General features: G+C 40.0%; 1 protein-coding gene across 1 annotated transcript in view; it reads right to left on the bottom strand.

Annotated features, from left to right (window-relative positions):
• The window catches only part of GALNT2 (polypeptide N-acetylgalactosaminyltransferase 2), a 41,383-nt gene that overhangs the window by 3,246 nt on the left and 12,147 nt on the right, over positions 1 to 25,990 (bottom strand). The window contains exons 4-13 of the mRNA XM_026053378.1: positions 25,565 to 25,632; positions 25,376 to 25,441; positions 24,271 to 24,392; positions 18,409 to 18,496; positions 14,651 to 14,738; positions 13,512 to 13,615; positions 9,957 to 10,083; positions 6,023 to 6,115; positions 5,739 to 5,822; positions 3,706 to 3,832 (exon numbers count right to left, since the gene is read on the bottom strand). Of these exons, the coding sequence (XP_025909163.1) occupies positions 3,706 to 3,832; positions 5,739 to 5,822; positions 6,023 to 6,115; positions 9,957 to 10,083; positions 13,512 to 13,615; positions 14,651 to 14,738; positions 18,409 to 18,496; positions 24,271 to 24,392; positions 25,376 to 25,441; positions 25,565 to 25,632 (967 nt within the window). The remainder of the gene's footprint in view (positions 1 to 3,705; positions 3,833 to 5,738; positions 5,823 to 6,022; positions 6,116 to 9,956; positions 10,084 to 13,511; positions 13,616 to 14,650; positions 14,739 to 18,408; positions 18,497 to 24,270; positions 24,393 to 25,375; positions 25,442 to 25,564; positions 25,633 to 25,990) is intronic.

Here is a 25,990-nt window from a genome sequence, read left to right on the forward strand (position 1 = left end):
TGGCTTCCCAGTAATACAGCTGGCAGTCATACAGGTCCTCAAATTTAAATCATAGATACTTCTCACGGTAAAGGCACCCAAAGTTTGGGTTGCAGCCTCTCTCGTCACTCTAACCATACATTACATAATGCATATGCAATGCAGGGCCAAAAATAATGATAGTTCCTACTGAAGTTGAGACTATTAGAAAGCAATAGAGAAGACTGACAAATTTCAGGGCAAAAGGTAAAACAATACTTTCCATCCAATACATAATTTCTTGTAATTTTCTGTTAATATGTGATTTACAACAGGTAATTTCTTTTAAATATGTTTAAACATGCAATTTTTCAAAATAGAGAAGAAAAAATYCAATTTGCATATATTGTTTGTGCCATACTTTTAGAGGCTGCTCAAACACTGTCCAGATTGTTTGATCTTAGCGTTCTACAGCAGGCCTGATCTGGCCCTGATGTCCAGACCCTCTCCACGCCTCTCACCCTCAAGCTTGGTCTGCAGGATCCACATGGCTCTTCACACCTCTCATCATCCTTGAGGGATGCTGCCCATCTGCTCTACCACTGGAGCCACACTAACTGTTCCACTGGAGCTCACTGCTACTTAAAAAAAGCATGTGCACAGAAAAAGATCAACTTTCCTCCAGCAATTCATCTCAGATGACAGTTAAAATTATTTGCCTTCTCAGTTCCCCCCAGTCCATACAATGTCATCAAGGGCCACTCGCAGCCACTTTCAATAATGATTTTAACATTAAGAAACTGGACAAGTATTTTTAGGATTTATCTGGAATTTCTAAGAAACATTAAGAGCCACTGAAGGGCATCTGCAATGGCCCTTTAAGATTTATATTTAATAATTCACAAAAATCTTTAAGTGCTGATAGAGTTTAAGTGGCAAAGCCTTTTGCTTGAGATTCCGCCAAGCAGAGGCAGGACCAGGATCTGGGAAGTCTGGCCTTGCGCATCTTCACCTTCCCATGAGAAGCCTGGGTGGCTTCTCGGGCACAACAGAAGCCACCAGCAGCTGTTGGCACGTTCAAAGGCCGAGGAGCTTCTTGTGCAGCAGGCTCTGCTGCCGCGGGAGCCCTTCACCGTACGAAACGGAGTGCACGGACGCTGCCCTTTGGTGACCGGAAATTAAGCCTAGCTGTCAATGGAAAKCAGCACTGAGTTAATTCCAGCACATCACCACAGGATGGTTCTGGTAATGACTGGGAACACCAGGTCATCCGAGAAAGCCAAGAGTGCAAATAACTGGAACTACAGAGTGAGCGGAACATCAAGCTAAGCCCTTCCCCTTGCATCTGTCTACTGAGATCTATCGTTATCTCCTTAACCCTACATACCTGTACACATTTGTCAAACAACACACCAGGACTGCTTCAGCTCATTATACACACTAACTACCTTTTTTTTTTTTAAAGTCACTACATTTCACCCATCCACTCTAGGAAAAAAGCATCTCCTTCCCACTTAAACTCCATATAGGTGGGTTGAGCCTAAGTGAGAGAGAGAGAGCACGTCCTCCCCAACAGAATGGAGGCTGTGCACAGCCCTCCTGCTACCCAGTGCTCCCCTAGTGCTCCCAGTAAGAACCAGTGTAAAACAGACAGGGCCGAGCCAAACAACAAGGTCTGCTCCCCACCCTCCTTTCCTAAGCTCGGGTCACGGCTCATTCCTGCTTAGATTTTTCACAGCTTCGTCTATGGTCATAAACAACTGATCATGCCTGTTTAATCACAAAGGAGATTATTTCTTCCCAAATAAGGTTTAATTTCTCAAGCTGATGCTCTGTTAATTTAAGAAGTGAGGATGTGTCAATATTTCAGAAACATYTCACAAACTTTAACTATGTTTATGTTGTCTTCTGCAGATCTAAAACCCCATCGCCTTGAGTCCTAGATGGGAACCCCCAGCAGGGCTTCTAGATGACCTTCAGCAATATTCAGGCCATATTCCACATCTCTCTGCTGCCTTGTACTTCCAGGAAAAAAATATTGCAGATTCCTGTGCCCAGTCAAAAAGGCCTCTGACCAGTTCAGTCCTGGTCATAAGTGAAAAGAATTTGAGCTTTCCATTGCAAGAGCATCCAAATTAAAATCCCTCTATTTTTTCAAAACAGAAAACTGATGGAAAAGATATAGCAGATTTTTTACAAGCAGTAACGATAGAAACGATAGAAATGATTTTTTCACCAAAACGCTCTTTTTAACCACCTCCGTTTCTAAGGAAAAATAGAGCAACAACAGGCTAGGAGAGAAGTACCTACTCTCTAGGCTTATGAATACTACAGGTTATTCTGATGTGTATGGAAAACACCAAGCACCTCGTTACTCTACTGCTGGTGGAAGGCAGAGCATCCTTCACCTAAGCTCATTTCCTCGTGAAAAACCTCTTTTCTGAGCACTCAGGTGAGAGATTATTTTATCCTCTCTCCTAGGAAACTGCTCATTGCAAGATTATATTAATTTTTCAGGCTTGCTTCCACAGACCAGATTTCACTGAAAAGAGGGTGAGACCCAAGGAACTTTCTATACTTGTAGAAAATACACAACTTTACTGGAAGCTTCCCAAGTGTCCACCCCAAAGCAATTTTGACATGTCCACCCTTTCTTCTGAAAACACTCTGGTGCTTTGAAAAGATGAGTGCACTTTCATAAACAGAAAGAGCCTCACTGGATATATGCCTCCTTTCTCCATCATTAAAGAGATTTAGGAATACTTTAGATGTATGATGACAACCCATTCAAGTTGACATGACATTTCCTGAAATAGCTTCTTTATTTTGTTGTTCTCTTGGATTGAAGTGTTTTCCCCTTCTAACTACAATCAGAGCTCAGATTTGATACAATTTATTCATTCAATGGTAGATTTTTAATTGGCCAGATATTCTAACAGGGGATACATTTGATATACCAATTTTACATTTGTTTGACTTAACATCAGCTTGTTTCTGAGAAGAGCTGGGTGTCAAAACAGCACATACCCAGTGAAACATATGCAAACACTTGGTTAACGATTCCTGTAAGTAACAACTGCCTAATTAGATTTTTCCCAATAATTAATGTTCCCATTTAGATGTTGTTTACAGATTTGACACATCTGTGATCAGTTTAAGAGCAGAATTAGGAAGGGTTTACTGAAACGCTCTCTCTGCTGTTAGTGAATAGATGGTATCATTTGGTAACCTCTGTTTTGTGGAAGAGCTTTCGTGGGATTCGAGACAGGGTTTTCACATTCTGTTACTGCACACTGGAAGTGACTAACAGAGCACCACAGTAATGTGTCCTCTGGGTGTGCTGATCATACGGAAAAAAAGAACCAATTTCCAACACAAACATTTTCTTCAGAGGATGAGGGAAAAGAATAACAAAAAAAAACACTAGGTGATGGATGAAAGCTCTCCAAAGAAGTGTAAACCTTTTGGGAAGGATATTACTGACCTCCAGGATAAAACTAAATATTAAGAGAAATAGGAAGAGGGAATAATCCAGTGTACACTGAATGAACCTCTGGGCKCTGAGATTCTAAACCTGAAAATGCAAAGTTATGTTTCAGGGAGCAGTTACTCAGTCTGTTTTGATAACTGGTCTGTTGGTCCAGATTAATCTTTCTGTCACCAGTACATACTATTTGCTTGGGCTAAAGTTTCCCATTTTTAAATACCACAGGATTTGGAGAAGGAAAAAGGGAAGGGCATACAGACCTGGTTTCCCCCAGCATTATGGCATTCATAAACTCCAACAACACCATCTGCAAAATGGCCCAGCGTGTCAAGGCAATTGGTACCTTGCTGCAAAGCCCCGAAAGCTATATCTTGATGATCAGGTACCCTAAAAATGAAATGGGAAATATCTGCTTAATTTAGTTTCTCTCTTGTTTTTAAATTCCTTTCTTTACCTTAACTATTTTTACGATGAGAGGTTGAAGGTAATTGATGACTGCTACTTGGGGAACTAATCATCTTTTAATGAGGGAAAGCAATTATTTGACATTAACTGATCAAATATGAGCAGACTTGTAAGCTTAGTGCAGAATATGAAGAGATTCTTAGCAGGGAAAGAGGGTGAACACATGAACTCAGCACAACATGCAAATTCAAGATAATGTTATCATTTAAGGCTACTCAAGGTTTCAAGTTATCCATGGCAGTCATCTAGCCCTGTTTTTTTTTTTTTTTTTTTTTTTTTTAGAAGACGTTCGAGACAAACAACTGACATTTGATATTTGGCCCAGTCTTCTCCTCCCGAGTAGAAATGGTGTCAGAGAAAAATTAATGCTTTGCTGTTATCTATTTTCAGACCATTGCACAAAAACTGAAATTCACAGTTTGGAAACACTTAAAGTGAGTACATTCAACATCATAAAAATTATCATTTCAGAACCGAGAGTAAAAGCAGACTAGCTCCTTTTAAAACTTCAGACTTCATAAGAATAAGTTCAACCCAACAGAACTGAGCACATGAGAACTGACACAGAATAAGACAGTACATTTAAGCAGTGCTTATTTTAGTACATTTTCTAGGACAGCTAGCAARCCACATTCCTTCCGTTAAATTAAACAAAAATAAACATTCTCTGGCACTTTTAGAAAATAAAGAGCAACTTGCTTCCTTTGCATCACTGTCCTAGTGCATGGGACTGTTTAGTATCTGTGGTTCTGGACAAGCTTTTCTAGGCCTGTAACTGCTGAGGTTTTTGCATTGCAAGCCTGAGTCACCAGCAGCTACCTGAGTAACTGAGGGGGTGACTGACACGAATGGCACTCAGAAAAGGGGAGGGTTGAAGTGTCCTGACAAGCTGCACCTAGAAGAAAACAGACTAACTGGTCTATAGGCTCAAGTTTGTTAGCCATGCTTATTGGCAGGTTATGGRACAAAAGTTCATTAATTTAAGAAGTGATTCTGTAATAATCACTTTCTCTTATGAAGTTCTTTTCATTCATCCGGATATATTCTAAAATGGTAAATGAGTTTTTACATTTAGATTAAATTCTTCAAATATTGATTTATTTCTAAGAAGCTGTGGCAAGATTACCTCTTATTTCCTCATTTTTTTCACATGCATAAAGGTTGATGATTGCCCTATGACGCAGTAATACAGGAAAAAAAAATAGGAGGTTCAACGTGGAGCTATGCATTTATCATAGTGAGCAAAAGCCACAGCTTTCTTATGTGCTGACTTGAGTTACTTGCACTGTCCTGCAAATCAGTCCACTCACTGAACTGTGCAGGCGTCCAGGTGAAGGCAAAGGCTTTAAGGGAAGATGACAAGATGCAAAAGCACACACTTTCCAGCAACCAGCTTGTGTAGGAGACTAACATGAGACTCAGAGGTGAAATATAAGGCTATGGACACCGCTTTCCAAAATACAGGATGCAACTGCAGCAAGCAGTTGGATTAGTTGGAAAAGAAAATGGATTTCTTGGAGGTAAGTGGTATTTTTGGAATAGAACTAACAAAATAAAAAGCAAGCAAGCAAAAAAATCAAGCCTGTAACAAACTGGTTTTGCAAATCAAAGTTTATATATTTTATGTTTTATGCTTATTTATTTTTATATATCCTTATATATATTATGTTTAAAATATAAAAGCATAATCTACATTATATATAATATATAATTATTATCTATTGTTTTATATATAAGCATATGTATACAGAGTTAATGTCTAAGGAAAGGGAAACTGATGCCTTCTGTAGTGGGGAAACAGACAGCTCCAACTGCAGCCAAAACTCACCGTAACTCAGGATAAACAGTTTCAAGGTACCATTTGAAGGGTTTGCAGCTAAGTCTCCTTCTGAGTTCCATCCGGCTTTGAATGCTGGAGGGCAAAAAATAAATCAATCAAGTTTTCAAAGTCTGGCTACTGCACTTCACATAGCTTAATGGACACACAAAAATTCTTAAGTTCCTTAAGAGAACTGTATGTTAAAGAGATTAAACACGAGAGSTAGTATGGCCATCACCTCAGAAGGCACCGGCTTGTGCAGCGAACAGCAGAACGCAGCAGTTGTGACTTACTTGCCGTAAGGTACATTCCTGGCTGAAGGCACTGCTGCGTAATAGAAATTTTTATACTCATCCATCCAGACTTCTGCTGCTCTGCGTGTATTTCTAGGAACAATCATATGAAGCAGGTTATATTTTCGGTAGCTGCAATCAGGCGACCACATTTACTCTTGATTTGATTTTAAGCCTTCCTAGTCCTATACAGTCAGCTGCCTCAAGCTAGGCAGAATATTCCCTGTTAATATTCCTTATGCAGACACATGACTGAAATCAACATTTTTAGAATGAAAATTATTCCCTCTCCTCACTCACAGCTTCTTCAGGCTTATATTCACATTTAATAGGCATTGTCTTACAGAACCCTTTCTGAAATTCTTAGCTCTTTGCTTTTTCTTTTTATATGAGTAACTCGAGAGAAACCAAATTCACTGAATGTTAACTGGGAAAATAAGAGCGCTAATTGGAAACCTCTAAAATCTCAACAGTTGGCAATATTTATTAATGCCTTTTACCTTGCTGAAAACAGACATGCTAACTTTGGCATTTTCGGTCTCCATCTATTTCTACCATCAGAACCCTTGACGTTCCCAACAGACATAAGTTGTCATGGCATTTAAGTCTATGAATCAAGCTGCAGCTTAACTAACAGAGGAAAAGAGTATATTAGAAAATGTTTTAGAGACTCTAAAAGACAGATTTAAATACTGCTCTAAAGGTTAATAAAAACAAACCTCCAAAATCCTATCTCTGAAAAAAAAGCATCTCTAAAGTTACTATATTTGTAATCAATGCCTTTAAAACTCCTCTTGCACTGCAAGAGTTGTTTTTGCATGCTGTAGCTTCTATAGAAATCTCACATTTACTTCTATCATTTGTAATTTTATGTTTAGAAAATTCTAGAGAGGTTCCAGTAYAGAACAACAAAGATGATTAAGAGACTGGGGCATCTATCTTATCAGGAAAGACTAAGTGAGCAGGGCTTGTTTRGCCTGGAAAACAGAACATTGAGAGGGGATCTGATCAACATGTACAAATACCTGAGGGGAGGATGTAGGGAGGAAGGGACCAAGTTCTTCCCAGTGGTGGCCAGTGAYAGGACAAGGGAAAATGGGTCTAAGTTGAAACACAGGCAGCTCCATCTCCATGTGAGGAGGAACTTCTTCACAGTGAGGGTGGCAGAGCCCTGGCACAGGCTGCCCAGGGAGGCTGTGGAGTCTCCTTCTCTGGAGATCTTCCAAACCCGCCTGGATGCCGCCCTGTGCCCCGTGCTCTGGGTGTCCCTGMTGGAGCAGGGGGATTGGACTAGAGGATCTCTAGAGGTCCCTTCCAACCTCAACCGTTCTGTGATTCTGTGAAAATKGAGTCTTATTTTATTTACAGCTGCTATGCTCTGAAGCTTATTCTACATTTGACAATAAGTTAATCTAACACAACCACAGTAAATTCAATCAGTCAGTAATTTCTTTATTACGGTCCTTTCTAATTCAAAAGACTGACATAGTGCACAAGCGCTTCTTGTAGGCTTCTTGTAGGGAAGGAGGTGGGATGAAAAACATCTACCAGACCTCAATCTTTTTTGGAAGGGGAAGAGGGGGCGCGCAGCAGGGCTCCCCGCTCAGAGGCAGCGAAGCKGCCGGTGCTGCCGGTGCTCGCGCAGGGGAGCGCGCTCGCGCAGGGGAGCACGCACGCGGCCTGACAGCCCGGGCAGCCGCGAGCTGCGCCCGCCCACGCCTCGGCCACGAAGCCTCTCCTGCTGTGGGGCTCCCAGCCCGGCATCCTGAGCCCCCCGCTGGATCCGCACGCCAAAAGGCAGCATGGGTCAACTAGTGCACTAAAAACCTGGAGACTTCACCCACAGTGTGCGGGAGCATGGCACACAGGCAAGCGACTGAGGAGGTGATGAGCCAACAAGCCCTGGCTGCAAGCCCAGCACCGAGGCCTGCACTGTCCTGGCACCACAGTCCCACACGTAACAGGCAATATCCCCACCGCAAACCTGCAGGATCACGTAAGGTTTCCTGTTCTCTCTCTGTCTCTGAGAAAGCCGGTAACTTAGACATTCTGCTGTATCGGTTTGACACCCAAACCTGCTGGCTCAGGACAGGACCTTCAAACACACAACAACCTGTCAACCCCGTTTTTAAGTGACATGCTACTTTGCTAGGCCCGCTCAACACTAATCCCAATGAAACAAATATTTTAATAGCGTTTCGGTATTTGAGATGGCTGGACAACAAGGAGAGAGGCAATAAGCCAGTTGCAGAGAAATGTAGAGCAGGAAGGGGGGGCAAGTACCCTTTTTATATATAAATATATATATATAAAAATTATATATATATATATAACTATATGTTGCAGTAATTGTCAGGATGTTTGGGGGAATCGAATCCCAACGGGGATTTGACTACACTGCAACAACATCTGCATGTTTAACCCCAATAAGAATGCAGCATCTTCAACCGCTGCTGGTGTGATGTATTTCTAATCCATCCTGTATTCTCGCACGCATAGCAACACTCTTTTTTTAAGTTTTGGTCCTCAGCTGTATTTAAATACCTATAACTTCACAGAAAGAGCAGCATCATGGCAACAGCCCAAACMGAAACGCTGCAGAGCAGTAGGAGAACTGCACCATTTTTCATTAATATGATCTTTGTTGTGACACTGTCATTTAAAAACCTACTGTGAAACTGAAACAGTTGTCTCATAAGCCTATATAATCTAGCTTAATTGGTAAGACTTTATTCTTTCCTAGCATACTATAAATACTGGAATAGAGCTGTAATGTATTCGGGTTTCATTTTCACTGCAGAACTCAAAGGATGGGGGAACCAGGTAACTAAGCAAAATTCTCTACAAAAGCTACTGGAAGAAACAACATGGTCACTTTATTTAAGCAGTTCATTAGTACCAAGTTGCTGGCAGAACAAATGTTCACCTTTAAAAGAGTTTCCTTAATCTAGTACAAATCATGACTCCAAATACATCTGCTCTGAACGTTCTTCCGAGTTTGAGTCACACCYGGGATCTCTTGTGTTGCTTGGTGTCACACAGAGTTTGGGCTTTGCTTCCTTAAAGGATAAACAAAGGATCTGATTTGCAGTTGTAACACTCATAGCCTTCAGCTAAGACTTATGGCACTTCTTCAGTTCCCTGGGGATAACAGCTAATTTTGTAAATCACGAACTACAGTGAAATTTACCTAGGATAAAAGTCCTGGCCAAAATGTCCATTAGAGACTTATGCAAACCCTTAATCCACAAGGCATAATGCTATGAACAGGAATCAGAATTGCTATTTTCATGCTACAGACATAACTGAGGAAAGAGCTCAGTATTTCAGTTAAGGTCACACTTTGAATCAACAGCAGAATTCATGTGCATATTAAACTAAACCCTCAGGCCCGAAGTTTAAGTCTACAGAAGGAGCATTTGTAATCATATCACAAGAAAAGAATGTACAATATAGAATGAAGCTTTCAGCAGGCTGGTATTAGTGCCAGAATCAGTCTATGTARTCATAAATATACTAGTCACACACAAAAAGTAAACACAAATACATAATTCAGTGCATTCTGGAACTCAGTGAATGATGAACCTGTTTCTACAGGATGAAGACTTATAGGATGGTTCTGAAACTAATGCTTTTTTTTTTAAAAAAAAAAAAGACAAAGCTTTGGAAACTGATAWCATCTCAAGCCGAACACCTTCCTCCTTTTTCAGACCCAGTACATCTCAACAAAGTACCTCCATTTTCAACTCTGAGGTTCTTTCTCAACATGTACAGTGGCATCAGTCATTATTTTTCCTTTTCATTGGTATTTTACCATATTAGATGATGTTGTAACTATTTCTCCTCAGAGGTCCTCAAAGGGAAGTCACTGCCACCTGCTGATCATTTGGAGAAATCCCAAACCCACAACGTAGCTGAAAACCCGCACAGTTACCTTGCGAACACAGTACCACTTCCCCCAGGGAATGTGTATGGATGCTGCTTGCGGAACACGTGACCCACCCTGCTGCAAGGGATGATTTCGAGGCTGCCGCCACACTGCCAGACTCTGAAGGAGATCTCTGCAATGAACATGAAGGAAAGRCCAACACCTCAGTTAGAATACTACAAAATGACAGCATTTTGTTTGCAGAGAAGACTAAWACTGCTAATCATTAATGAATGAGTTTGCTGAAAAAGTTCAGCACAAAGGCATATCTGAGTGTTCCACCTTACTGTTCTCTAAACTCAGAAAAATAAATTCATAAACCATGCTGTAACTTGGCACAGTAAGTCAGGACTTTTAATGCTTTAGCAGGAGGACAAGTAAGAATTGATAAACTTAAAGAAATCAGTGAACTAGCTTATAACAAGYTGCTCAGCTAAAGGTGGAATAACCCACTAGACAAATTTGAGGCAGGATTGATACACTGAACAGRTTCAGGCTGCTGACTGTTTACACATCCAAAGTATGGGACTGAATGGAAGGAATTTCTTCTAGATCTGGTTGGTGATGTGAACTCTTCTGCAACTAAAGCTTATGGATAGTACACCTCTAAGCCAAGATGGCAAGAGAGAGAATTAGGCGTATTCAAGATTAGTATAGCAGACAATCTTCTAAAAATATTAACAACTGAGTATTGTCTTGGCCTTATGGTCTTGATTTTCTGCTGGAATGAACGTGAGTCAATCAGCAAAGGAATCGTTAAAGCGGCTAAACCCGGCGTTCTCTCCATGAAGCTTTGAAAGCAGCGACTTCGCTGTTCCTTTTATGCTCTTTTGAACTTAAAAATTAAAATCATGATTTCAAACAAATGTCTGGCTAATATTTCCAATTAAACAGGTGATTGACCAAAAATGCTTTTATATTTCTGCCAGAATAAATTATGCTTTTAAAGACCTTCAAGTTTTACCAAACACAACCCAAATTTGGTTCCATACTGCTCAAGTTATGAAAGCAGAGTAGTCACAGTTTTCTCCTTTCATTTTGCTGCATTATTTAGCATTGTTTATGACACTTCTCTGTAAAAATGATGTATTTAAGACCAAGCCACTACCAAAGTAATAGGAGATGTTGCTCTCAGTGAGGATACCTTAGTAAAAGACGGAGAGATTTTATTAAAAGTGAAGTACTTTTCCATTAGGTAGGTGAGATAGATAGTGGACAAAAAATGAAAATCAATACAGAAGGCAGTGTGTGTGCGAGCATTTCATTCTTAATTCACAGCTTCTTCTCTTGTATATGTTAATTCTTTGTCAATTTGCTTAATTCCCTCTCCAAAAATCCTTAAAAAAGTCAAAGCAACTTGCACACTTATTCTCCAAAGGTATCAAAAACRTAAGTGGAAGTGGTAAGTATTTTTTTAGTAAACAGGAAAAAGCAAAGTAATTCTTATGTGTGCCAGTGTGGCTTTAGGCAAACTAACCTCAAGTCTTAGTCTCTGTGTAGGCTTTTACTTTTTAAGAGCCACTGTTTTTGCCATACTAGCAAACRGTGACGAAAAAATACTGAAAATTTCAATCAATACAGATTTCAAAAAGGCATATGCAGCAAGTCAAACATTGCTTTAATACATAAGATTAGACCTCTCAATAAAAGATATGCTCTTGTAGTAATATTTCATATAAGGTGAAAAATACAGCATCAGTTCTGTACAATACATCATATTATTCATATATATGAATATTCATATATATTATTCATATATATATATATATGAATATTCATATATATATTATTCAATACATCATATTATTCATATATATATTTCATATATAATTCATATAAGGTAGACGGGAACTCTTTTCTTCTTGACGAGTACCATGCAGCATCATAGTAAGATCTGTACCTTAGACAATTTAAATTTAAACTGTAGGCAAAAAAGATCTAGCCCATGTTGGAACTGCTGAAGTTGAGTCTATATGCACATGTGAACTAAAATATATTCTGCACATGTTTCAAGGAAAAATGTTAAGCTTTATGAAGTACAAGCAGAATGATTAGAATTATTTTCCATTTGTCAGAATATTTGCATATAGCACCAAGCCTCCTTTCCAAGATCTGCTTGAGGATAAACAGGTCATACAATGGTGCATGGCACATTTTAAATTGTTTATCACATTTCTGTTACCTTGCACATGTTTCATTTAATGACAATTAAATCACAGGGTATTTGATTTTTATTCTTTATTTTCATAGCTGTCCCAGACTAACTGCACAAGTCATTAGCTGCCTGTTACCCTGACTGCTCACACGTTTTCAAGTGGGAGCAGAAAAAGCAGCACCCCAAGGTTTCAGGTCCTTCTGGCTGGTAGACAACAGTGCAGCAGGAGGAGCAACATATTGCACAGAGACCTCTCACCTTGAGTAAGCAGCTGCTACTTGTACCCTGTCCTATCAAAGCTTGAAAACAGCGGCAAAGTTCTTAGAATTCAGGGGGCCTGCTGAAGTACTTGCTTACAGATCAAATATTTAAGTGCTCTAGCAGCAAAAGAGGTTCTCAAACGGAACATATTGCAATAATAGTTTGTCTGAAGAGGTTCCAGGATTTCTAAAAAATGAAAATAATTGTGATATGCATAGAAATAATTTTAAAATGTACTGTCAAAATGATGAGATACTCAGAAACTCCCAAAATATCTTGCTCAGAATATATGTAGGATTTTTGAGTATTGCATAGGAAGGTCAGAGACTAGACTTACAGATCTCTTCTACCATTTAAGTTCCTTATATAAGTACTAAATGTTCAGCTCCCATGTCTCCATGTTTAGAAATGGGCTGTTTGCATCAAGCTTCTTACTGCAGTCAATTCATACATTATTTCAGTAAATTAAAAACCCTCTCTCATTCTTTTGAGTTCAAGGTATCTCAGAATTTCACTGTGTATCAGAAGCATTTCTAAACCTTTATAACTGGCTTTTAAAACATATTATTTAAAAACCTTCTGAGGAATACCCAGACCTTGGGAAACTCAAGTGACAATAGACTGGAAGTTAAAAGTAGTTAGAGTCCTAACCTTTTTTTTTATTTGTTTGTTTTTAAAATTAAAAAAAAAAAAAAAAGTATACTAGCGTGAAGGGAAGACAGACTACTGCAATACTGTAATGCACAGAGACAAAAAAAAAAAAAAAAACACCTCTGCTGAAGCTTAATTTAACTACTAGGCCAAAGGAGAACCCATGTCCTTAAAAGCWTGAGTTCTCAAACTCCTCTCCCTCCTTCCTCTCCCTCCCAAGCCCTGTGCTCTCACCAGCTTCTGAAAATTACAACAGAAAGGTACAACAAAATGTACAACAAAAATGCTTTCTCAACCATAATTACCTTGTGAGACTACAATAAGGTACAAAATAAAAACAAACATTAAGCCTATCTGCCAGGCAGGACAGCAGAATCAGTGATTAAGAAAAATGGTAATTCTTCAGTTAACTACATTTTCATTGAGTTCTTAACATGTGTATAAAAGGACATAACTTCTTTCCAATATCATCTAGAGGTAGGCAATATACATACCTAGATTTTCTCCACCCCAAACATCCATCATCATGTCGTACTTCCCTAGTTCTTCAAAGTAGGATTTGTCCATCACAAATAACCCTCCAGCTATCATGGGGGTCCTAAACACACAAGAGAAGTTGAGTATTTAGAGAAACATGAAGTGGCAGATAATTATTTGCATCTCAAAGTTAATAACCCCTAGGAAACCTTGCAATCCTTTTGAAGGCAACTAATTTTGCACTTATTATTTCTCAAATTTTCTCTGCACASCATAATACAACATTTCTATAACATATAGCACTATGACAGCCTTCAGCTTCTGARGCCGCTTCCAAATCCATTTTTGACTCAAGTTTATTATTTAAAGGGTGGCAATTTGTGCCAAGATCATAACATTAGAACTGATGCTGTATTTTTAGTCCTCAAAACATGCCACCACCAAACACAAACCAGCATTTACRTAAGGAGATTATTCATCCTTCACAAGTGTCCTTTAAGTCAATCTTCTTTTTAATTCTCAAATTATTTCTTATCGTGCTGTTCACATAATGAATGAGGGACACCTCAATATTCTGAAAGGATATAGTAAAGATCCCTTTTCACACCTGGAGATAATTTAGTCCTAGACTCTCATCGGTTTCTAAATCTATGTCAAGCTTAATAATAAACATATAATTACTATATTTTGATGTTCATATCATTTATACTGATGTAAAAGTTTATCAAATGGATTTATTTAAAAAAAAAACACCATTTTTCTTGAAAGAAGAGTTTTATTATACTTTGCTTATTGTAAACTCCAGTACTGGAAAAGACACTGGAACTGTACTAATTCTTTCCACTCAGGCCATCCAAACTGGTGATATAAATTTTAGTCTGTCTGTATGATGGCAACTTGGGCAACATGGACAAAACAGAATAGAAACAGTGATAAACTGAGCCACAGCCTATCTTCTTATAATTTTTGGAGCAACACTGCACGCCAACCATTTATCAYGCACTTAGGTCTTCCTAAAGTAAATGGACCAGCACTTCCAAGCGCAGTAATGTTGTATGACAGGTACATACTCCTAAGAACATGAATCAACAAGTTTCCTTTACTCAGAAGCTTAGAGCATTATCTTTCAAGGAGAGAAGTGCTTGTGCAGACATACTTTATGGGAGCAACAGGGTTTCCTTGCCGTGCTCTTCTTTGCTCTGGTGTCATGTAATCCCATTTGAACACCAGGTTCCAATCAAAGCCTTCAAGAAATAAAGTCAGAGAAGATAGAGCATTAAAAAAAGGAGATTGTTGTTCAATTTGTAATGAGCTACACTGATTGAAATCCCCTGTAACTTAAACTAGAAATAAACCAAATACTTAAGCCTGTACAAATTTCTGGGGAGAAAACAAACAAACAAGATTCCAGATGAAGGGGAAATCCGTTGGACAGGACAACACAGAAGAAATCTCAAATGGAAAGTAACTTTGATTTCTACTGTTGCCATTTATCACATGATTTAAGAAATTAAGTCAGCAACACAGTTGAGGCTCAGAGCCTTATATACATGCAGTGTCCCATATACCTAAATCAAACATCAYGTGAAGATCTCGCACCCACTACAACTGCTCCTAAGGACCCTCGTTGTACAATTACATTTCAAACACTGTCAAGTGTCCGCACAGTTCGGCTGGCMGCAGCTCTCCGCAGCGCTCTCTGCRYTTCTCYAAGTAGGAAACCTCTATCACAGAGAGGGAGCAACAGGTAACGTTGCTCCCAACTTTTCCACATTAACATTTAATTCATCCATGTCTCCCACTGTAAGGAGCTTTCTCCCCTTATGCACACGTGTGTGTGCCCAGTCTAGTCCTTCTGCGAGTCAAGCACGGGAGAGCAGAACAGCCACAGCCAGCTTGCCATGTGCAGCAGCCCGCTGCCCAACCGTGCTCAGAACTAGCCCCCTTTGGCCACAACACAAGCAGTCTGGCTCGCATAGCCAGGTGTAAGATGGACTTTCCAGAAAGGAAACACTTCCCTATTAGTTTTTGACCCGCCTGACACCCGTAAGTGCGGGTATCTTGAGAAAGGGGTCTGGCTAGCAAGTCTGCCTTGCGTAAGTTGCTTGCTGCCAGAAGCAGTTAGATCCTATGACCTCATGTAAGGAACGATTTCCAGATTTCTGCTACACAGATGTCAATAGCTTCCTTGCTCCAGCATTGAAGAGGTAAAGCAATTCTTTCTGGGGAAGTGGGAAAAAGATAAGTTAAACAGTTATAGCCCTACAAACAGATCATCTGCAAGCTTGTCTGCATAGTGGGGATTGGTCTGGATGGTCAAAAATGGAACAATTTCCATTTTAACCCAGAAGATATTTACATCACAATATAGAGAAGTTATTCTGAACAGTTCTTGTAACACACATGCCAACTCGTTCTCCTGCAAACCTGAGTATTTAAACAGCCTTTCATTTCTGCAGTATAACTTTTTATGAATACTCAAGAACTCCAGGTAGCTGAATGACAAATGGCTGCAACGCATAGTGRGGTAAAACCTCCAGCATGAGAAGTCAAAAGAACTTTGGTATTTCCATCTTATTAGAAAGCCTCATTTCCTTTGACATGCCTGGCAAAATTGCTTGTATCTGAACGGCTGGAAAAACACGCTCCTCTAGAGCCCAAGTGGCAGCAGGTTACATTTACTCTAGTGAACACAAGGGGTCTCTTTTGGAACACAGCACAGCAAGACTCGGAACAAGCACACAAGTCTATCCATAAAAGCTGTTTTCCCTCTCCATTTTCACTGACTCTGGGAAAAAAAGGGTCTGCATTCAGTGACAGAGTATCAGTAACTCTGTAAAAGGAGTATTTTTAAACAGAAGTGCATACCCAATATGAAATTGCCCTAAGCATAAGCTCCATGATGCAGCACTGCCTACTGCAGTCTYAGAGCTCAGCTAACTACAGTTCATTCCCGTGGAGCATTTCCCCGGGCAGAAACACTTCTGCAGCCCCCCACAGCCCTGTGACACAAGCGCAGGGCTGCGGCAGTGACCCGGCCTGGGAATGATGCCCCTTCCAACCAGAGCAGACACAAATGCTGTCCCTGCTGTCCCAGCTCTCCGTACTGCAGCCACGTGGACACTGTCGGAGACTGAAAGCACAGCTCGATTCCCAGGTTTAGATTTGGCCTTAGTGAAAACGTCCTGGGATGCCAAATGCAGTAGTGCCTCTAATGTGGYGATCTGGCCTCTGGGAACGAGAAGCGAATAAAATTCACTTTTCAGCAGAACTTCAAACAGCTTTAAACATTGCTAGGTGCAAAATTTCTATTGTTAACAGTGAAAGCAACAGCTTCTCACTCCTCAGTCCAAAAGCACAAAGGCTCCATGGATTTTAAAGAATCTATTTCTATTGTGTGTGGGGTGGTGGGGGGAAGGAGGAAGCACACTAAAAGTGAAAAATCTCAGAATCAGCTCAGTAGAAGAGGCATAAAAAGCAGTAACAAGTGAAGCAATCTCCCCATCTTCTCCTACTGTGGTCGGGAAGAAACACAGGGCATGAACACCATAAGAGCCCCTCTAAGGTTTCAGCGAAGGAATTGTTCCTCCCACTGCAAAGAGCAGAAACCACAGAGCAGTACAGAGATTTGCAGGGCTTGCAGTACACTGAATAGACTGGATGAAGACCTGCAGGATTTAATAAGGCTGGCACACAAGTAATAACATGGAACTCTATATGGGCACATCGTAAATACTTGCACTGTGCTGTTTATATTAATGAATTAAACATTCAATTTAGGTAATTACTGATCTCAGAGCATTAAGAGGTTAGAGAACCTCTTGCCTTCAGATCACCAGATCAAATGTGAAACGTATGCAACATGATGTGACTATACATTCATTCCACTAAACTAGGGTGAACATTTGGGAGTCAATTAAGGACAGGTATGTCAAAGACTGAATGGGCTCACATAGCTTGAAATTCATTCCTCACTCAAGAAACCCTTCCAGAAAGAGCTGAAACACTATGGGAGCAGTACGGAATAATTTTGGTATTGTACCTCATCTTGTATCTGTTACACAGCCAGTTCATTGCCAGAGTTATGGGAAAAAATAAAGATATGGAGGGTTGAGGGAGGAGAAGAGGAAGAGAGCTGTTTTAAATGGCAGATTCCTACTAGCACTGAAAACAAAGCAAAAAACAGTTAACATATTAGCCATGAATAGGAGTTTCAGTGTTCAGGCTCCTGTTGGGGGCCCCCACTCCCCTTTTGGGAAATGGAAGGGCAGGGGGAAAAGGAGAAAAATGTGGGTGGGGAGGGGGGCACTGCAAAGAGCTTTTTATCGTGTGCTGTCAACAGTTTACACTAATTAGGCACAATAAAACTGTAGCACTTTTAAACAGAATTTGAGAGAGAAATTTTGTACACAACCACTACAGATTTTCAAGGTCACATTTTACTCTGCCCATGAGGAGAGACTATGAGTGACAAAAACATTTCTAAGCACATTCCAAGGTTTTCTGCTTATTTAGAAGAGTTTGATTATTTTTTCTCAAAGCAAACTGGCATCTTGAAAAAACCTCATAGGCACTGCATTGCTGATGGGCTTCTAGACAAGACAGTAATTAAGACCATTATATCTAAAAAGCAAATAAGCTCAGGCACAAGCTGCTTCAGATACATGTAAACAATCCTACGAACACTGGTGTCTTGCACATTGGTAAGGGGCAGCATAAACTTCTATGAGTTAGTCTAGTTTAAAGTAAAGGGCAAGGAGGCCAATTTCAAATCCAGAGCTAGAAAGAAGTGGCCAGTAAAGTATCAACCAGATAGGGAAGAACAGTGTTAACTGCCCATTCCACAACTGCAGTGCTTATGAGCTTTGATTCTCGATGCTTTCTTTTTATTTCTATTCCAGTACAGGTACATACCGCCTTTTAAATCAGCTGACGCCCCCACATACTGGAAGTTGTCCATATTAATTACATCAATAATAGGAGACACAACTCTGGTCTTGTCCTAAAATAAATATTGAGAAGTAATATTGAAATAATGAAATCAATATATAAAGATTCAGGCAGGATGAGATGTTGAACAGTTCAGCTGGATTTCATTAGCAGTTCGCCCCCAACTTTTTCCTCTTTTTCACCTAGGGCCTTACAYGGCCACCCAGACAGAATTGCTCCCCACTGCTTCAGAAAGCAGAAGCACCATCTGACAGCTCGGAAACCTAGGTCTATTCTAGACTCCTTTTCTTCAAATAATCCCTCTCCTGTGACTTGCTCTTGAAGGAAACAGCCAGCTTCTACTTGAGAAGGCAATGAAGCAAGCAGCATGTCCATTCCACCTCCTAAAGCTGGCCCAAAGGCAAGCAGTAGGCAGGCAGTTTTTACTTTCACAAGAAATCCCCAGGCACTGAGTGCACTGAGTTCTTCAACTTTCAAGGAACATTTAGGTCTTTCTGCAGTCTGCATACAGTTAGGTTAAAGCCCATTCGTTTCACACTAGAAAAATCATGCTCCACAAAAAAAAATCCTCCTAAGTGAATGAWTGCTAGCAATCTCTGGCTTCGAAGGTTTCAGTGGCACAGATAAAAATAATTGTAAGGAAAAAAAAGAAAAAAACCCAACAATTTTACATACATCCATTAGGATCATAAAACAAAAACGAGACAATCCTTATATTACAAATTCAGTATCATTAGACCAGTCCATTTTCTTTACACCAAGTAATTCAAAATAAGAATTGCATTTGTATATTGAAGCACAGTTTGCCATTGTTTGATACAAACACTGGCAGCCCAGTCAAACTCTGGCAAAGTCATCCTGGAGTTCCAAATAAGTTTCACAGAACYTTGACCTTGCAGATCACATCATGCAGAGATTATAGATAACATCAGAATAGTATAGCATGAAGTCTGACTACAAATCAGGGAATGTTAGTGTTAATTAATGTTAACAATCAGGACATTTTTATAATTGTTAAGAGAAATAGTTCTCATGGTTAAAAAGTTGGCCAGCCTAAATATGGGCTGGACAGTGGTTCAATAATCTACCTCCCTTGCTAATCAGTGCTACACAGACTGGATTGGTACCAAACTGGTATGAGTATAGTTTAAGTTCCCAATAGCAGAACTGAAAGCARCTCTCTTAGTTAAAGTTCTTTAGGTTGGTTCAATTAGGACATTAAAAATGGTGGCTTTCATTCAGTCAATCTTAACTGCTAAATTAATGTTGCCTTCAGTCTGCCCAGACTGGGTATTTCACATGCGCCAGGCCAGTTTGCATGAGTGAGCAAAGGATCAAACTCCTGCATTAGGCAAAGGCAGATTCCTCATCGAGTCTTCACCTAAAAACCCAATCAATTCCTTATTGATTTCTACATCCTTTTAATTAGCACTTCAGCTACACCCTATGATCCAAGTATAGACCTCTATGCAATACAATGCAGCATGCAACAACTAAGCAGGGCCTCTAACAGGTAGTGCTTGGTCTAGGCCCTCTAACGGGTAGGGCTTGGTGTAAACTAGCCAAACACAGGGACAGGCAAAATTAAATCCAGACAATGAAATCCACCTTCCCTGTTCCCCGTTACATCTTTAGCTCACACYCTGCTAGCCACAGCCCCCTGCCTAGAGGTGCACCGTGGCAGGCCCATGGCTCTACTGACAGCAGTTTACTTGACATGCAGTTATGATTTATTTAACTGCAAAGCACAGAATTTCAGTGTCCTGCTTTCCTCCTTACAAAGAGCTTCAGGTGCACTCATTACATTACAGGGCACATTTCTAAACACAGTGACAGAATCAAGGAACTCCTTTACTTACAATACCTTTAAGTATTCAATCTATGCAGTAACCGCTAACCGCCCCCCCCCACTAACAAGGCACACAGAAAGTAAAGCAACTATTTYTGCTACTTCTTTCCTCAACAAAGTCCTACTTCTTTCCTTATGGACATCCAGAGTACTGCTCCTGCTGATTGTSTGCACTTCCCCTGGCAGCTCAGCGTGGCACAGGCGAGCCTGGAGCGAGAGCTGCCCCAGGTGCCGCGCGAGGCAGCGCTTCAGCCACAGAGGCCAGCTCTGGCCCGGCACGCAGGCAGCCTGCTCTGCTCTGCCCCTCGGTGCCCGCGGCTCGCCCAGGCCCGGCTCGCTCCCATTAGCCCCACCACGAGCGATACCTGCCCCAGTGCCCGTGACCCGAGCCAGGCTCGCGCCCTGAACACCTTCCTGGGGGCACCTACAAGGTATTTCTGATGTGCAAACACCCAGGTGTTTCTGGCCTGGAAACACGCTGTTTCTTCCAGGACTTCAGTCCACAGAACTGCTCTGCAAAGCACATATTTTTGGCATATTTTTAAGCTGATGCTTTGCAGAGCTCTATTAAGCAGTTAATGCAGACAGTGTGCTAGAGAGAACATGCAGTCTCGGTTGTGTAAGTGTCTCAAAACCATTCCCTGAAAACACGAAAAAGCAACTGCTCCTTTTAAATTGCCCCGAAGTAACCTTGTTATTTTATTTTTTCTTAAACCTGTGGTGTTATGACAATGGGAGGTTGATGTGCATTTTGGAAATCAAATTACAAGAAGGGAAAAAAAGATAACCTCCTTGCTTTTGTAATCTGCTTTTTCCTGATGGCTTTCGGTTGTAATTTGCAAGGAAACACACAACTGAAAAAACATGCATTTTCTGCTGAAGGAACAGCCTGTGAATAGTGCAAGCATCAGGTGCCTGGAAATTTGTAGCATTCTATTTCATTTTAATAATCAGTAAGGAGGTTACAGAGGCTCTAGAGTATCAGACTACTATTATATATTATTCTCAGACGTTACCAGAATTTTCTCAAGATTCTGCACACGCTGCTTTTCCCAACAATCTTCAAAAATCTCTAGGCACTTCCAAGATTAAAAACATCCCAATACTCAAGAGGGAGCATGAATATTTTCCTTTGAGTACCGTGCCAACTAAGAGCAACTAACTCAAGGTCACAAAGTGACACAAGTACAGAATAAGAAATGCATATCTTGTTCCTTAATACTAGTCCTTTCTTCTATTTTAAGCTGCATTTGCTTAAAAATATCTTCCAAAAGGGATACAAGAGTTACAGCTATGCTGTAAAAATGGATAGGCAGTTAAATTGCTCCAGGCATGCTCCACTCATACAAGACATTAATTATGTAAGAAAAATTAGAAGATTTATCAAAATGATTAGAAATGGAAAATACAGATTAGAAAAAGCTTTAAATAACTCCTATCTTCTAATATTTTCACAATTKTTTATTACTATGTTGATGTTGGAGGTACAAATGGTTAAAAATCTGTTGCTTCTTGGTTTAATCCACCCTAACCAAGCAAAATTAAGAAAGTTTCTGGAGGGCATAAAAGGCACCCTAGAGAGCAAGACAGAGCCATTCTGCRGGAGGGAACAGGCATACTAACTCCAGTTTACGTGGGTTTCAGTACATTTTGAATTCTGAATATGACTTTGTAATAGATGTTTTTGCTGCTTTAAGCTTTTTCTCAAATTGCTGAAGAGAATTCCCTGGCACCATGAAACTCTTCTAGGAATACTAAGGAAGCATGGTCAATAAACACCAACTACAGAACTATCTTAAAAATAGACAAGACAGCTCTCTAAAGTATGATTACAGCACATCCAGTATTATATTGTAGAATTGMTTCTGTTCAAATCGTGTTTCTTCTTTTCTTTTTTTTTTAATTACACAGGAAATCACACAGGGAAGCCCTCAAAACYCCCACAGTGTTTTATGCCAAGTGGGTAACTGTGGAACTTAGTAAAACTTTCCATCAAATACAGAACAGATATAGCAAGAGCATCAGAAAATACTGCACTTCTTGTCAGAGCCTAACCTGAAGCAGTTACTCCTGAGTTCAGAAAGGAATTGAGCTTATACAGCTTCTTGCCACTCAAACCATCAAGAAAATGCTTCCAATTAACATCCCATTACAGTCTGCTCTGTGAGCAAAATCAAGTAATTTAAGTAAATGACAAAGAGCCATCACATACTACATAAAAACAATATCCAAGCCCTAATCACTTCATCAAGCAGAATGTTTAGAACTCCTCTATCAAACCCCATACCTGGCTGTTTGGGAAACACCCCTTTCCAAAAATGGCAAAAATACTATTTTGATTTCCTTTTGAAAGCAAACTGGAATTACACGCCAGTTTCTTAACAGCATGCAACCATCAAAGGGCACAAAACTGTATTTATACAGCTAAAAACTATTCAAAGGCACACATGTGATTAGTGTGCATTAGGGTGACAGTTGTGATGAGCAAATTTTCTTGAAGAGTTTCATTGCTTCTGTGCTGCTGAAAGTGGCTGCTGCACAAGGCAAAACTTCAACTAGGATCTCCCACCAAGAACTCCATCTGCTATGCTGGATCTCCATCAGCCGGGCCGCAATTTAACAAAAAAGTTTTTATATTCTGTTATGATGAAGAGGTAATGCTTTTCAGATTCCATATTTGTTTTTAGAAAACTAAATGAGCATGCTCTGGAAAAAAAACTAGAGCAGAGAAAGGACAAAGGACAAAATCTTTCCTACTAAGGGAGGAGTTGTAGGCACCTCCAAACTATCATTTTCTTCTGGTTTCTCATGTAGGTAGATGTATCACAGCAAATAGGTTTGAAATCAGTTTCCACATTCTAGAGCCACAGAGTGGTTTAGAAAAAGGCATCCTCCACTTCCTTCTGAGGTTTTTTTTTTTTTTTTTTTTTTGTATATATAATGATTTCAAGCTTGTTTTCCTGGTCAAGCTAAACAGAAACCACCTCACTCCTTCTGAAACTATATTTTAAACATGCAAAAAAATGCAAAGAACTGTCATGTTAATCATACTCTAAGTCTTCTGGAGGTTCTAGGCACCCTAGTAGGGTCCAGGTTTGAGACAATTGAAGTTATTTCTCTTCCAAAAGGGAACCCTAAATGTTGGTGCATTTGGCTCTTTGTCGTATTCCCAAGACATGGTAAAATATCACAGACCAAACAGGAGAAGCAAAACCAGTCACCAGCTGGTAGCTCTTCTGTTGGCATGTTGAGGATGTAGCTTTTTTTTTTTTTGAGTATATGCAAAGAAAATTGTATAGAAGATAAGGGTAGAGCTGGACATTAACAAGATAGAGTAGCTTAGCAAAAACATTTCAAAAGAAATCCTGTCAAGTTCGAAGGATGCCTCCTGTCTTGAGTGTTCCACAGTTCTTTCTGAAGTTGCACATGATTCACTTGCCTCTTTGACAGAACTCCTCGGGAGCAAGTATAACCAACACCCATGAAGAAAACAAGGTATTTGCACTCTCAGTGCTGTTAATTGCATTTCAAGGATACAGACTAAGCATCGTTTTGGTAAAAGCCAAGAGTCTACAGCCAACATTAATTTCCTTGGGATTTTTGCTTTCAACAGTTCAATCCCCCTCCCATTATCTAACTGAATCTCAGCAAGGTAAACAGAATTACGTGGACATGACTTTGGTCAAGGAGAAGTATGCTCTGCTCTACCGCTTTCCAACATTTGCTGAGAAGGCCCCTAAAAATTCAAGAAGCATTCATTTTAATTGCTTGGAAAGATAAATGTTCGCATTTTGTGTTCCTATGTTCATGGACTAAATGAACAAAAAGAGTGTTTTAATGACAGAACATTTGGAACATCGCCATCATTTCAGAAGAAAAAAAATCTTGAAGATACATTAAATTAATGTAGCACTACTACACTGCTTTAAAATTTAAAAGCTACTCCTTCAAGAAATTTAGAAGAACTCTTTACTAACCTCAGCTACTCTTTCCAGAAGCGGTTCCAGCCAGTGTTCGTTGCATTCACAGTGACTATCGAGGAAGGTCAGGACTTTGGCCTGTGCTGCATCTGCCCCTCTGACACGGGAGCGCATCAAGCCTGAGACACAAAGAAGAACTTACTGAGACCCCTGCAACCAAGTCATGTCAGACAAGACCTGCTTTTATAAGAAAGTTCTCTACACAAATAACTTCCAAACAAAATATTCAAGCACTCAGCACTCATCAGTACATAATTACTTTAATTATGAGCCAGCAAAGGTTTTGTGCATGCTGCTTCTATTTTTTTGACAATATACTGCTGCTAGCTGTTCCCAAGACCAGTCTGGCAACCTAGAAGATAGAGTGTCTATAAAAATAAACAGGCACATATCTGCTAATTCAGTCAGCTATTTCAACTGTCAGCTCTCAGTTATTTCAAACAGCTGCACAACAACAGTTGTGTATATCTAATACACTAAGCTCCGTAGTCAGGAAGCTGCTGACTGAAGGGCTCAGAGATATGAGACAGTAATTTGCAAAGCATAAAAAGACAAAGAGAAGCTTAAGACAAGTTTGTTACATGATACCCTGGCTTCAGAAGAACTGGAATACTTAGTTCCTGCCTTCCTAGAGGCTCAAACCATGTCAAGTCTGCCAGACTTTTCTGGTCTGCCCATCAAGTGCATCATTAAAATGATCCCTCCTAAGTGTAGCATATAAAAAAGTTATTTTTCAGTTGGATCACATGACATTCATTTACAGTGAGAACTTGCACAGAATTGGAGTAGCACAACTGAGAATTCAGCAAAGTATAGCATGAGAACAGAGGAATCAAAGTGAGAAGGATTTTCCTCAAGCTGGTTTCACTGTGACAGCCAGCAATGTACAACTGATCAAACAGTAAGCCCAGATCAAATCAGCGTAGTTGTTTTATTTACAGATACGTAGTATTTTTCTTCCATTCTACTAGCAATCTGATTTCTAAAGTGAAAATCCCCTCTGTGCGTAACACAGTGTTCATTTAAAGAATTAAATGAGTTCAACAGGTAACGCAGCGCAGCAGAATTTGTACCTTCCTCCCCCCAGTCAAATTAAACCTACCTTCTCGGCGGTCGTTTCGAAGAACCCTCACTTTTTCAATTTTTCCCAAGAGAGCACCATCCTCAGCTACAAGAAAAAAAAAATAAAAAGAATCAAATTTTGAGATGCAGTTTGATATCCAACACTGTATAGCATAAGAAAAAACCCACAGTGACCAACACGCGTTTAGCCTTTATAAAAAGTACGTACGGTCATTACTGTAGTCGTCCACCAGTATGATTTCCTTGATAAGATGTGAGGGGCTTTTTTTCAGGACACTGAAACCAACAAACACAAAAGGCATTCACTACTGAGCAGTGCTCATTTTCCTTAACGTCATCATAGGAACAGCTATGCTTTGTTACGCCACAACTTGATCTAGCCCAGTAACATATCTTCTGTAACAGCTATTGCTTTATTCTTAAGAAGCAAGTGAAAAGAGATACACGTAAAATTGTTCCCCATCTCCAGAGTTCCCTTCCAGCTGCCAGAAATTAATTAGAAAATTTGTAAAATGGAACTCATATCCATTTTCTGAGTTTTTCAACCCTCATGTTGAAGCTCTTCATACTTCCAACATCTTACAGTAACTGGTTCACACTTTTTCACAGATTCGCAGCCAAGAAGGCAGCTTTG

The sequence above is a fragment of the Nothoprocta perdicaria genome, unplaced genomic scaffold (genome assembly GCF_003342845.1).
Source record: "Nothoprocta perdicaria isolate Ctin4 unplaced genomic scaffold, notPer1 scaffold_99, whole genome shotgun sequence".
Classification (NCBI taxonomy): Eukaryota; Metazoa; Chordata; class Aves; order Tinamiformes; family Tinamidae; genus Nothoprocta; species Nothoprocta perdicaria.